At 46.5% G+C, this 15,272-nt stretch overlaps 1 protein-coding gene across 1 annotated transcript; it reads right to left on the bottom strand.

Annotated features, from left to right (window-relative positions):
• Positions 1–8,830: 8,830 nt before the first annotated feature.
• LOC311342770 (uncharacterized protein) lies at positions 8,831–10,829 on the bottom strand. Its single transcript, XM_084467591.1, has 3 exons — positions 9,992–10,829; positions 9,668–9,732; positions 8,831–8,964 (listed from the first exon to the last, which is right to left on the bottom strand). Exons 1-3 carry the CDS (start codon positions 10,178–10,180, stop codon positions 8,886–8,888), a joined length of 333 nt encoding a protein of 110 aa, XP_084323717.1. The 5' UTR covers positions 10,181–10,829; the 3' UTR covers positions 8,831–8,885.
• Positions 10,830–15,272: the final 4,443 nt, after the last annotated feature.

A 15,272-nucleotide genomic window follows, 5' to 3' on the forward strand; every position in this document is an offset into this window, starting at 1 on the left:
ACATTATCCAGGCATTTCACCACTTGGTAGACTGTTGATTCCCAGACATCTTGGATTTTTCTACGTCCTAGTACATGGTTCTTCCGATAGACCAGAGTGCCAACTGGAAGGATGGCTGTGGTTGTTGGAGGTTGGCGCTGCTCTCTGGCTGTGGCAGCTGCCTCCAAATGCTTTTTAGCTGCCACATACACAGAAGCCAAGTGATCTTGATGCTTGGTGACCCAGTCATCTGGTGTGATTGAAGCTGGCTCCTCATCCGCTTGCCCCAGTAGTAGGTCAACAGGTAGCTGGGGTTTCTGACCAAACATCAGTTCGTATGGTGAATGACCTGTTGACTGGTGGACTGTTGTATTGTAAGCAAACACCAACTGGGGGAGCAATTGAGGCCATTTTCGCTTTTTCTCTCCTGGGAGGCAGCGCAAAAGATCAAAAAGGGTTCGATTAAACCTCTCGCATTGTCCATTTCCCTCTGGGTGGTAAGGGGTCGTCCTGCTTTTTGCAATCCCATACAGCTGGCAAAGGCGTTTGAGTAGTTCACCTTCAAAGTTGCGGCCTTGGTCCGAATGAATTCTTTTAGGCACTCCATAGGTGTAAAACCATTTTTCCGTGAGGATTTTAACAACAGTATGGGCCTTCTGGTCCGATGTTGGATATGCTTGAGTGAATTTGGAGAAAACGTCGGTCACGACCAAGACATGCTCTCTCCCATCACTGGCTCTTTCCAAGGTGGTAAAGTCAATGGCAACAACCTCTAAAGGTTTGGAGGCCGTCAGATGTCCCATGAATGTCCGGACTGAGGGCCGCACTGCTTTGGCAATGATGCAACGTTCACACTCTTTGCACCACTGGTCAATGTCTGAACGCATATTTGGCCAGTAGCATCTTTCTCTGACCAAGGCTGTCGTCCTTTCTGCCCCCTGGTGGCCGTGATTGTCATGTAAACTGGTCAGTACTTCTGCTTGTAGTGCTTTTGGTAATAGCAGCTGGTGAACTGTCTGTCGGCTTGGGGGCATCTGTACCTCTCTGTAAAGCATATTGCCCTTTTCCTTGATTCTCCTCCATTGTCGGACAAGCTCCAAAACCTGGTTGGGTTCTCTAGACCGTTCTGCTCTGTCTGGGGGGCGTCCTCTCCTCCAGTAGGGGAGAAATGCTTTGACCACTGGGTCTGTGGCTTGCAGGGCCTGCAGATCAGCCTTCTCCCGCACCGGAGCTGCGTCCACTGCCATGACGTTACCAGTGAGCTGTGGTTGTGTGGGAGAGTACTTTTTGGAGCCAGTCGTTTGTGATGGAATGTTAAAACCAGGCACGATGTCAGAAATGGAATGTACGGCTGGGGTGTTCGGTTGACGGGAAAGGGCATCAGCATTACGGTTGGCTGCTCCGGGGCGGTATTTAATGTCAAAGTTGAAACTGGCCAATTCGGATGCCCACCGTTGCTCTACAGCTGCTAGCTTGGCCGTCTGGAGGTAGCTCAGGGGGTTGTTGTCTGTGTACACGGTGAAAGCCGTCCCCAGAAGGTATTCCCTGAACTTTTCTGTGATGGCCCACTTCAAAGCAAGGAATTCTAATTTCATGGAGCTGTAGTTTGACATGTTTCGTTCACTTGGTCTAAGCCCCCGGCTGGCAAATGCGATTGGCCGACGGGCTCCATCCTGTTCTTGAGCAAGTACTGCACCCAGGCCCTGGTGGCTGGCATCCACTTCTAGGATAAAGGGCTTCTTGAAGTCCGCGTAGCCAAGGACAGGAGTAGTGACAAGCTTGTTTTTAAGTGTCTGAAATGCTTTTTCACATGACTCACTCCACTGTCCTTCCAACTTGGCACTGACCTTTGACCTTGGTTTTTTCTTGCTTCCTTCTAGCTCTCCAACCAGTCGATGAAGCGGGGCTGCATGCTTTGCGAACCCTTCTACAAAACGCCTGTAGAAGGAGGCAAAACCCAAGAAGCCGCGTAATTCAGTGACGGTGGATGGGCGCTTCCACTCTGCCACTGTCCTGGTCTTCTCTGGGTCGGTTGCCACACCGGCAGGGGAGATGATATGACCAAGGTATCGCACCTCCCGCTGAAAAAAATGGCATTTAGACATCTTCAGTTTCAGGTTATGCTGCTGGAGCCGACTCAGGACCATCTCCAACCGCTGCAGGTGTTGACTGAAGGATGTGGAGAAAATTATGATATCGTCCAAATACAGCAGCAATGACTGAAAACTCTGATCCCCGAAGATACGTTCCATTAGGCGCTGGAAAGTTCCTGGCGCATTACAAAGTCCAAATGGCATTCTGTTGAACTCGAAGAGGCCAAACGGGGTGCAGAATGCCGTCTTCTCTTTATCTCTCTCTGACATTGGCACCTGGTTGTATCCACTTGCCAAGTCGAGCGTTGAGAACCATTTGGCACCAGTAAGAGCATCCAAAGATTCTTCAATGCGCGGCAGCGGATATGCGTCTTTCCTCGTCTTGGCGTTGAGTTGTCGATAATCGACGCACAGCCGGATGTCACCACACTTTTTCTGGACAACTACGATGGGGGAGGAGTAAGGGCTGGAGCTCACTCTCACAATCCCTCGCTGTAACAGTTCTTGTATGTGGGACTTGACCAGTGAAAATTGAGATGGGGGGAGACGGCGGTACCGCTGGCGAACAGGGACGTCATCCATCAGTGGGATCTCGTGGTAGATCAGGTCAGTACAGCCCAAATCCCCATCATCCAGGCTGAATGCGTCTCGGTACTTTGTCAGCAAACTCTTGGCTGCTTGTGCATCATTAACAGGGAGATCGGGCCAATTCAGTTCACTCAGGCCAGGGAGGGGGTGGGGGGAAGAGGCCTCTACTGCCGTAGACTGGATGAATACCACCTGTCGGCCTTCGTCCTGTGTCTGCTCCTCCACCTGTACAGCCTGGGAAGAGGAATGTAGATCGGCCAAATGTAACGTCCCCAACACTGTTTTTGACCTCAGCCACTGGTCTTCCTCACCAACATTAACGACAGGGATGTTGACAGTTCCTCTGGAAACAGTGAGGAGGGCGCTAGATATGAGCAGGTTCATGGGTAACCGTCCTTTTCCATAGGGCAGAGGCTCCAGCAATACAGTACCAAGGGCTGGGCCTGGGCCTTGGTTGCAGGTGGCCTGGACGAACTGTAGGGAGCCCGCTGGTATCCGGATTGCCGGTCCCGGTGGTGTCACAGCCTCCCCTACATGGCCGGTCTGCAAGAGGCGGTCCATCTGTTGGTACTCTGACAATGCACGCCCCCATTCCCTCTCAGCTTGTTTTACTAGAGGAGAAGAAAAGAGATTGTCACCATGTTCCCTGAATAATACAGAGTAACAGCCACTGATAATGTTCATTCCCAACAGACCAGGTACTACAGTTTTCCTTTGTTGGGAAGCTGGATCAGGAGGGTCTTTTACCACCAGGATGCCCATCTGTGGAAGGGTGGTGCCGAGGACTTCAACATCTAACTCCACATACCCCAAATATGGAATATCTAATCCATTGGCTGCTGTTAATTTGAGCCAGGTACAAGATTTCAGTTGCTCATTTGTTTGTGGCATCAGATACTGTTCAAAGAAAGCCTGTGTTACAGTAGTTACCATTGATCCAGTATCAAGTAAGGACGGCACCTCCACCCCCCCTACTCTGATCTTTACTACTGGGCAGCGTCCAATTAGCCGGGATGCCAGACTTGCCTGTTTAGAACCCACAAATCCCCCTTCTGGTATCGGGTTCCCAACACCAGAGGGCGCTAGTTTTCCTGCTGCTCCACTGCATTCACTCTTGCTCCCACCCATTGGCCCCGTCCCCGTGATCCCACCCCCCCAGGGAGACCACCCATTTCAACCCGACAAAATCTAGCAATATGACCTGCCTTGTGACACCGCATGCATATTGGTTTTCCATCTGGCTGGAACTGGTATTGTTTTGGCCTGCTGCTGCTGGGGGGATCCTGGGGGCTTGTATAATTAGGGGCAGTGGACGAAGAGCCTAAGTGTTTAAGAATGGCATCTAGCTGTACTTGCTGTTTACGTAAACACTCCTTCAATTCTGCCAGCTCATCACTGGGCCTAGCAGCAATAGCGTTGGTGTCGACATCACCTTGACCCAATCCTGAAGCATTTGAATCACAGGAGTATGCTCGTGCTCTTTGTCCACAAGCAGGGGGCCCTCGCTTTTCCCATTTGATAGCTGCATTACGTACATCTTTGAAGGAATAGTTAGGATGTTGCCGAACCAAGTGGGCCAATTCACGCTGTAATTTGGTGTCACGTACGTTTTCAATGAATGTGTCACGAATCACCAAATCTGAATTTGAAACCCCCCTTGGATCTTTACTTTCAAGTAGTTCCATCAAATGCAACAAAGCATGGGAAAACTCACGTATGGACTCATTATCCTGTTGCCGGCGTTGAAAAAATTGTCTCTGTAAGCTCACATATGTTTGATCACACCCAAAATTATCAAACAGTATTGTGAAAATAGCCTCTGGTGTGGCTCTATCAGTTGGAGAGCTAAATTTTACCTCCCGCTTAGCTTCCCCATCTAGCAGATCACAAAGAAATGTTGCTTGTTCAACCTGTGTGTGCTGCACAGACAGTGACTTTTTTGCTTCTTCTACCCAGTCTTCTACAGTTAACCCATCCTGAGCTATATCTCCTGAAAACCGTGGACATTTCCTCTCTCTTGGTGCATACATGTACACCCGCCCCGTTGAATCACTACTGACATTATTAGTTACTACACGGCTAGATGGCCCAGGGGCCTCTACATTTACTGTTCCGTTTCCCCCATCTTTGAGTCTATTATTTTCTGCTTTTAGTTGCTGAACAAGTTCAGTCAAGGCTCTGATTTGTTCCTCTGATTCAGACATTTTAATTGACTTTCTCAAAAAAAAAAAAAAAAAAACACACCCAACAATCAATTCTTGGACATGGGTAAGCGAACCCCCCCCAAGAATAATGTCTTTGTCCACTGTGTTTGTAAAACGCTGGTGGTTCGGCGTTGCAGCTAGAGGGCGGTGTTGCAGCTAGAGTGCGGTGGATGTCCTCTTGGGCAACCACTGTCCTCCTCCTCCACCCCCAACCTTTGCTACCTTAGTGCCTCCAAATAAATAAAAAAAAACAAAAACAAAACACACACAAAAACAAAAGCCTCCGCTGTCCTGCCGACAACGCCAAATGTGACCGGCACTAGGATTACTTGTGTATGACAACGCCACTCTCTTTAAAGGGGAGAGACCCTGGACTACACGCAGTGTGACTAATTTACAGCAACCACTCCCCACTCAGGTTAATACCTATTAGGGCAAGGACAAGCAGAGGCTCTTGAAGTTGTACAAAAATAAAGTTTATTTTAACAATATCCCCTCAACAATAAAATCAATACCTTTGTATTTGATAAGGCTGATACCTAGAGTTGGACACACACATAACCAGGTGAATACTGTTATGTATTTAAAGGTTCGAAGGCACTGCACACTTCAAAGACACTGCACACTTAAAGGTTCAAAGGCACTGCACACTTAAACAGCTCAAAACACTGTATACTTAAAGGTTCGAAGGCACTGCACACTTCCAGAGCAAACATTAAATTCTACGACACCATGGAAAGGTGGATGGTCACAACTATCAAGGTAAGCGCAATAAAACAAAAATGGAGACACTAATTATAAGGATTTCTGGGAGGAGAGAACAGTGGCTGCCCTGCCGACGTGTGTCGCCAGTTCAGCCTACAAGACAGAATAAATACATTACAAGAAATTCAACAGTATTATTAAAACTGACCCAGATGATACCCATGCCCAGTCTCTCGTACCTGCTTTGAGCTAAGCTGTAGCGCATCCAGGTAATACAGTAGATTGACTGGGACAGCTAATGCTGCTTGTCATAAAGTGCTGATGATTAATATCTACAAATATAACAGGAAATACAAAGTTAAATAAACCACCGAATGTACAGCAGCAGACGGGTGGCAACATCATATTAGGTGGACATTATTAGTAGCTCCCACCTTAAACTGCTACGAGGTAAGGCCTACAGGTACGAGGTACAATGCAGTTTAACCCTCATGGCACCAACCGACACACTAAGAATGCAAGGAGAGGTAAATAATCTAAACTCAACATTAAACACAAGCATATAGACCCAGAAAAGTGTTTGTACCTCTTTTCTTCTCAGACCTGCGACGCCGGCAACAGGAGCATGGACGAGGGTGAGCTACGAGAACAAACGTGGACTTGCAAAGTCCCGCGAGATCCTAGTCTCATGTACTGTGAGGCTGCTGTTGCTAGGTTCCCCACCTGGTGACCTGGGTCCTAGCGTCCCATATGTTACATTTATAAGCTTCACGTCAAGTCAATGATATAGGGTGAACCGGTATTAAATGTTTTATTGAGCATTACAGCGTTTAAATGGTAGGCTAGACATCGCTCGACCAATTCGCAAATGTGTATTTTATTATATAAATATAAATATATAAAATAGGCCTATATAAAATGTGCAGGGTGTGATATATTAATTAAGCAATAGATCACGACAGGCTGTGGTATACTCTCATTATACCACAGTTAAGGGGTGTTGTCCGTCCCGACGCGCAGCGGAGGGGCGGCGACCCCCTTCACTGTGGTCTAATGACCGTTCTTATATGCTATAAGTGACCAGACGTCCGAGATCAAAACTGGGAATATAATCCCCGAGAAGGGGAAAAAAACGGTCAGCTATTTTTAAGTAGAAGAAACAATATGATTAGGTTATATATACATATACCCTACATAAACAATGTATGAATACATTAGATATCTTAGGGACTTATAGACTGTATCTCTGTTGCTGCAGAAGCAGAGTTTATTCTGTCTTGACACTTTGTATTGATATTTTGTATTACATTCTTCCCTTAAATTATGTTTAGAGTGATTGTTTTATATGTATTTTTTATGTATGTCGCTTTGGATAAAAGCGTCTGCCAAATACTTAAACATAAATAAACACCTGAAAGTTTTTATATCAGCTAAAACCACCAATCTGTTTCACTGGATTCAGAATAAAACCAAATTCTGTCTTACCCAACAATGTTAGTATTTCAATATTGTTACTTGAACGACTTATTCATGGTTCCAATTATACTGTTAAGAAAGTATTGTCTTATACTTTGCCTAAAATTAGACAAAATAGAACATTTCCTTACAAAGACGAATGGGGCCGGGGAACTAAGTTTTAACTTAATATTTGCCTTGTAGAATTCAGCAAGATTAAAAGTGCAAATATATCAATAAAAAGTTAACATTCAATTCAATTTTATTTATAGAGCGGCAAAACATTACACGTCTCACGGCGCTTTACAGAGTATTGAACATTCAGAGAGAGCCCATGAGTAACAGGGGCGAGGAAAAACTCCCTAGAACTGGAGATACATATAGGAAGAAACCTCGAGCAGATCCACGACTCGAGGGCCTGACCCATCTGCCTAGGGTCAGTTACAGGGCAGTGAGGTTTGTATACATGATAAATGAATAGGTTAGTTAGGTGTAGAGAATAGAACATGGTGTTTAGAGCCACCTGGGGTGTATGTTACAAAGAGGTGGGATGGTTACCTTACCAGTATGATAATGCATGAATCCCATTTAGTGTCAGAAAGTTCAAATAGTCTAGTGTAGGGATGAATTGTCATAGGGATTAGGAATTGTCATAGGGCAGTAGTGGATCGCTAGGCAGCGCAGGCCAGGAATCCGGTCAAGGGGACAGCAACAGGCGATGGTAGGGCAGTCATAGGGATGGGACTTCAGGTGCGATGAGGGCCAAATACAAGGATGGCTAATGACTGGTAATGGTTTACCTCACAAGTGAGGTAAGGGGGAAGAGATATATATAGTGGGTTAGTATTGCTATACGTTTCATGATGGTTAGTATTAAGTGTATCAATGGTACTATATAGTGTTACACTATAGAGAGAAAAAGGCAAGAAATGTTATATATTGATAATATGATTTATCAAGTCTCAGTTCATAGCCGGGTGAACACAGTAGTTCAACAGTAATCCCAAAAAATACCCCATTCCAGTTGTCAGGTAAGTGTGGCAGGACCTTTTCCTGTTTATCACACATTTCACGAAGGTGGGCTACACAAAATTGGGTTGGAAAGCTAGACTAGCTATACTGTATAGCCACTGTCCATCTGATTGTCTAGTTAGCTAATATCATACGTGCTTTTACTGGCTTGATATTCGCTGCTATGGTTAAGGTTAGGTTTAGGGTTAGGGATAAGGGTGAGGATAAGGGTGAGGATTAGGGTAAGGTTGGGGGTGAGGGTAAGGGAGGCGGGCGGTTAGGGTATAGGGGAGGGGAGAGGTTAGGGGTGGGGGGGGGGAGGTATGAGTAAAGGAGGGGGAGGACAGGGGAGGGGGAGGTAAGGGTGTATGGGGGGGAGGACAGAGGTCAGGGTATAGAGGGGGAGGTTAGGGTATAGGGGAGGGGGGGGGGGGAGGTATGAGTAAAGGAGGGGGGAGGACAGGGGAGGGGGAGGTAAGGGTGTATGGGGGGGAGGACAGAGGTCAGGGTATAGAGGGGGAGGTTAGGGTATAGGGGAGGGAGGTTGGGAGAGGATATGGGAGGGGGGAGGTTAGGATATAGGGGAGGGGAGAGGTAACCTTACCTCATTAGGGTAACATGCATGTGTATAATAAAAATTACCATACAACAAGCCACACAACCAGGTCATTTTAAATGATTTTATATCATAAAACATCAGTATACATTTCAACATCTGTGCGCACAGTGAAACAATTCTGGGATGTGATTAAAAAAAAACAATGGTTCATCGTGAGACCATCTGACCCTAACTCTGTCCCTAACACTGAACCATTAGGAACCCGCGAAGGAACCCTTGACAACCCGTGACTTAAGTCACGTCCTGCGAGGTAGAAGTTGCATCTGAAGTCTCCACCGTCCAGCTCAGACGAGGCGCCGTCGGTGGGTCACTGAAATGTTGCAAGAGGAAAAACACAAATCGTTAGCCTCGTAGCATAATCTATGTTGCTAGCCATAGGCCAACAATGTCAATGAGGCTACCAATGTCGATTACGCTATGAGGCTACCCATGTCGATTACACTATGAGGCTACCCATGTTGATTACACTATGGGGCTACCAATGTCAATTATGCTACAATATCAATTATACTATGAGGCTAATGCTATAGATAACTATGAGGCTATCGATGTTGATTATGCTATGAGGCTAACAATACCCATTATGCTATGAAGCTAACGATACCCATTATGCTATGAAGCTAACGATATCCATTATGCTATGAAGCTAACGATATCCATTATGCTATGAAGCTAACGATGTCCAGCTAGGCGGCTAACCAGATTCCGGGTCTCCCTCCAGATAGGTGGCTCCTCCTCCATAATTTTGTCCATGATTTTTTAGTTTATATAATTTTGTGTTGAAGAAAATACTTTTGTTTTGAGAATTCTACACTAGAAACACAGTGGTAGTAGTTTATTATTCTTTGGACACCTTGTTTAAATCATTCTGAATCAAATCAAATTTTAAACTTCAACATGAAACATGCACACACTTGGGAATTTGTAATTCAGGAATATAGCAAAACATTCTGTGAATTTAACAGCATAGCTTTGGTGGTGAAACGATGTAAAAAAAACCTGTTGGTATTAACCTTCCAAAGACTTGAGCAGTCCCATCGTAGTCCTCGTCTCGCTCCTGGTGGGTCGTCAGCTTAATCTGTTCACAATACAAACACATTAAAAGGGTGATGTTACGTTACCAAGTGTGACCAGCTGTTACGTTTTAGTGTCCACCTTGATGTACGCTGGATAAACTATAGTAGTAGCAGCTGATGTGACCTTAATTACTTCAAATCACAGCTTTGTCTAAAATTCACAGAATGAAAAATCTGAAGGAAAAACTAATGAAGACCCTCTACGATTGTTTGAAATAATTAAAAAGAACCTCCAGGTGTCAAGTGTTTGGTTATGGTTACCCTCCGGTCCACAGCCTCCGGTCCAGCCTGGTGCCCCATTCCTGGTCCAGGGGGATCTGGATACCCTCTGGTCCAGCCTGGTGCCCCATTCCTGGTCCAGGGGGATCTGGATACCCTCTGGTCCAGCCTGGTGCCCCATTCCTGGTCCAGGGGGATCTGGATACCCTCTGGTCCAGCCTGGTACCCCATTCCTGGTCCAGGGGGATCTGGATACCCTCTGGTCCAGCCTGGTACGCCATGCCTGGTCTAGGGGATCTAGTTACCCTACATTATAATTAAGTGCGAGAAAAGCACTAGACACATCCACATAATAATAATAATAATTATTATTATTATTATCATCCACCCTGGTGACCCATACCTGGTCCAGTGGGATCTGGTCACCTGCTGGTCCTCAGCCTCTGGTCCACCCTGGTCCAGGAGATCCTGTGAAGTCAGACAGCATCTTTATAGACCCGTGCACATCGCGGTCTCGAATATAACTACCAACCCCCCCGCAGGAGCCCCTTACCTTGAGCTGGAACGACGATTGAGATCTTGGGGTGCTTTGGTCGTCTTGTTGCAAAATACAGCCAACAGACTTACCTTGAGCAGATCTAGTAGTTTGTTGCTGTTGGTTCATGTACAAATAATTGACTATACATTTCATATCCCCCCCATTTAGCAAATAATTCCCACCCATAAACAAGGCTGACAACAGTACAAAATAACAAACTGTTCTCATGCCTTTTGTCTACTTCCTTACTACTCTCTAAAACATCGCATGCACATCGCATGAGTGTTGCCTTACTGATCAGGGTGTGATCTGAGTGACCAGAGATGCATGCTGGGATACTGTGCCATCTGACGCCTACAGTTCTGTAGAGGTTCCCCCTCAGGAGAAACCAAGTTTTCAAAAGGCTGTCGTGACATCAGTTACATGACCTGGAACGTCCGTCAAGACCGTGACAGGGACTCCCAAGGAGAAACGCTAAAGGGTAGGCTGTGAGGCTCCCCCTCTCGGCGACTAGAATACAACAGCTCTTACAGGAGAGAATCATGGCGCACATTTCAACGTTCCTCTTCATAGACCTTGAAGCCCCAGTGAGGCTTTCTTCACCTCTTCTGAAGAAGAGCACAACTGCAGCTTGACAGGGACGCTAGTTGGGATGTTTCCAAGATGGTTTCCGATTCAGCCCGAGAAATACTTTGATCTCAGGGCAGGAGTACAGGAGATCCAGAGGGCTTGCCAGCAGTGCATCATGTTGAGGTTAGGTAGGGAAGCCACGTTGCAGAATGTTTCATCTTCCATCTTCAGTTAGTTGGTTGGTTTCTCATCCGATTCTGTCTGTTCGGAATGCCGTTAGTCCATCATCCATTGTACCAAGTAGCCATTGTCGCTTCCCATTGTTTGCATGATTCAGTCACACTACAGTCCAAGCTGCATGACACTCAAGTCATCCTGTCCAGTGTGTAGAAGGTCGAATTGAGATCCAGATGCTAGATCGCTCCAGGCTCTTGCTGTATTGAACACCCACTTTGTTATCCTCTTTGATTTAGGCCACAGACTTGAGTCATCAGAAACATCCGACCAAATGACACTCAAGGGTGTTTCAGGAAGAGTAGCATCCTCCTATAGCTGAATATTAAAATGTTCAGGTAATACAAGCCAAGTAGAAGTAGAAAAATTTCCCTTCACACATGTGGTGCCCAGTACCAGGTTAAAGATTGCCCCTCTCACACTTAGTGCCCCATGCCAGGGCAACGATTGCCCCTCTCACACTTAGTGCCCCATGCCAGGGCAACGATTGCCCCTCACACTTAGTGCCACATGCAAGGTTAAAGATCACCCCTCTCACACTTAATGCCCCGTGCAAAGTCAACAATTGCCCCGCTCACACTTAGTGCCCCATGCCAGGGCAACGATTGCCCCTCACATGAAGTAGTGCCCCATGACATGCAAAGATTGACTAGTACCAGGTTAAAGATCACACCTCTTTATTTTCAGTTATTAGATTGTGTATTTACACAAACAATGACAATATTCAAAGGAATACAAAGCCAAACGAGAGGAGAGACCAGCGGAGGGTTTGTAGGTCTTTGAGAGAGGAGAGCCCAGTGGAGGTTTTGACAGAGACCAGCGGTGGCTTTGTAGGTCTTTGAGAGACGAGACCAGTGGAGGGTTTGACGGAGAGACCAGCGCTGGGTTTGTAGGTCTTTGAGAGACCAGTGGAGGGTTTGACGGAGAGACCAGTGGAGGTTTTGTAGGTCTTTGAGACCAGTGGTGGGTTTTTAGGTCCTTGAGAGAGGAGAGACCAGCGGAGGTTTTGACAGAGACCAGCGCTGGGTTTGTAGGTCTTTGAGACGAGACCAGTGGCGGATTTATGGAGAGACCAGTGCTGGGTTTGTAGGTCTTTGAGAGACGAGATACCAGTGCTGGGTTTGTAGGTCTTTGCGCCCTGCCCTTCACAAAGAAAAGAGAACTCTTCCCGGGGCTCCCGCCAGCTTCTCCAGGGTCGTTTGCGTTATCGCACTGGACGCCTCGCGGCGCCTATCTCCGCCTCTCCAGATTTGGGAATCTGAACCCGACTCCCTTTCGATCGACTGGGGGCGACGGAGGCCATCGCCCCGCAGAGACGAGAGACCAGTGGAGGGTTTGTAGGTCTTTGAGAGGAGAAACCAGTGGTGGGTTTGACGGAGAGACCAGTGGTGAGTTTGTAGGTCTTTGAGAGAAGAGAAACCAGTGGTGGGTTTGTAGGTCTTTAAGAAGAGACCAGTGGTGGTTTTGTAGGTACTTGAGAGCGGAAAGACCAGTGGTGGGTTTGACGGAGAGACCAGCGCTGGGTTTGTAGGTCTTTGAGAGAGGAGAGACCAGTGGAGGGTTTGACGGAGAGACCAGTGGTGGGGGGGCTAGGGCTTCAAAGCATACGGAGGGAAACGTTGGAACGTGCTCCGTGGTTCTCAGGTGCAGGAACCAGGTTGGGTTCTAGTTGCTGAGAGGGACAGCCCTCACATCTCGCCCCCTGGTGTGTCTCCTTGAGGAGTCCCTGTCTCCATCCTTTAGGACGTTCCAGTTCATGTAACTGACGTGACGACGGCCTCTTAAACAATAGGTTCCCCTGAGGGGGAACGTCTACACAACTGAAGGCCTCAAACAGCGCAGAACCCTCGCATGCATCTCTGGTCAGTCAGTCACACACCCTTATCAGTAGGACAACACACATGGGATGTGATGCAATGATGAGGAATGTAGTAGGAAAGTGGACGGATAAAGTATCTTCTAGGGACGAATGAGAGGCATGAGAACGGGGTGGGGGGGGGAAGAGAGACAGAGAGAGAGAGAGAGAGACACAGAGAGGGCCAGAGAGGGGGCGGGGCAGGGCCAGAGAGGGCCTACGTGGGGCGGGGCAGGGCCTACGTGGGGCGGGGCAGGGCCTACGTGGGGCAGGGCCTACGTGGGGCGGGGCAGGGCCTACGTGGGGCGGGGCAGGGCCTACGTGGGGCGGGGCAGGGCCTACGTGGGGCGGGGCAGGGCCTACGTGGGGCAGGGCAGGGCCTACGTGGGGCAGGGCCTGAGAACTGGTTCAAACTAAACGCTGTCAGCCCACAGCATTAAAAGAAAATGTTGTGACTTACAGTTCAGTTTCTTCTTCTTCGTGGTTCGATCGTGATACTCACAGAATCTGTTTCTTCTTCTTGAGCTGTGAAGGAGAGCAACGAGATTAGTTGTACGGTGTGTGTGTGTGTGTGTGTGTGTGTGTGTGTCCAATAAATCCAAATAAGTTATTAAAATAAGTTATTTTCCCCATCCAACTACTACGATAACCGAGTGCGGAGTCATTGTGTGGCGTCATGGCCCCGCCCCCCTACGTCTTCCGCCGCCAACTCCGTCATGGAGTCATTGATAAATATCTGCAGCCGCGTCACCCGGCGAAAAATATCAATTAACTCAATTAAAAACAGCTTACGACGACATACATCCAGAGCTACTATTATTCAACTTATCAAGTAGGCCTAGAGTAAAAAACAAATAAGATAAATTATAAATAAGTGTCCTACTCACAGCAGGTCCGGATGTAGCGGGCCGCTTCACTTCAAAAAGTGTTCGTTAATTAACCCGACGGTCAACCTGGAAAACAAAAGGACCAGACGGATCATTAGTTACTTTTATAACTTCAACCGGACGTTTCTAACAATGTTTCGGTTAAACTACTAAAATAACGTCAATATTAACCGTGTAGGCCTAATGGAGACGGCTCAGCGTCTTTTTCAATCTAACCTGTTTGATGTGGTGGAGCTGACGGAGCGCGAGCAGCAGCAGCACAGTGAGGCTCAATGGAGACGCAGCGTGATCCGCACCGAGACCCGCGAAATAATCAGCGAATAATCAGCGGAACTACATGCAGGTGTGCGCCGCCATAGATATATATATGTGTGTGTGTGTGTGTGTGTGTGTGTGTGTGTGTGTGTGTGTGTGTGTGTGTGTGTGTGTGTGTGTGTGTGTGTGTGTGTGTGTGTGTGTGTGTGTGTGTGTGTGTGTGTGTGTGTGTGTGTGTGTGTGTGTGTGTGTGTTGAGCGGGGGTGGGAGTGGGTGGGTGGGTTTGGGTTACAAACTGTGGGTGTGTGTTTGGGTTTGTGTGTTTAAAAGGTGAACGATATGTGGATGAGTGGGAATAAATGGTATATATTATGTGGATGTGTGAGTGTGGTTTAAAACCATATGGAGTAGAGGAATACTGTTACTACCAGGAATTGTATGCTGATTGAAGTATGAAATTACACCGTATGATGGTGTATTTCCTTTTGATGAAAATAATAAAAATAATTAAAAAATAAATGCCTAATGTGTAACATAACTAATTAACTATAACTGTATTGATACAATTACTATTATAGAACATTAAAAAATAGAACACAACGTACTTAACTTAAATATGCAAATTACAACATTTGGGCAAATTATGCAACTATGAAAGTCTTTATAGTTGCGTTTGTTTATTCACAAAATAGAAATGCTATAACGGCATAAAAAATAATGAAATCAATCAGCTCAGATATTTATTGTCAAAGTGATGAAGTTATCAAAACGTACAGAAATCCAAATGACACTAAATGTTTCAAATGACATTAATAAAATAATACATTATATTGTTACTTTAATATTCTGTATATTTGAACAGTGTTCCAATATATTAGTCAAACATTTACATGTATTAAATCTATATCTGTACATATTTTATACAAACAAAAACAAGGCGATGACATTATGTAGAGAACGCCTGTCATTATCTGGAAAATAAGC

The sequence above is a fragment of the Micromesistius poutassou genome (assembly GCF_964030765.1).
Source record: "Micromesistius poutassou genome assembly, chromosome: 5".
NCBI lineage: Eukaryota > Metazoa > Chordata > Actinopteri > Gadiformes > Gadidae > Micromesistius > Micromesistius poutassou.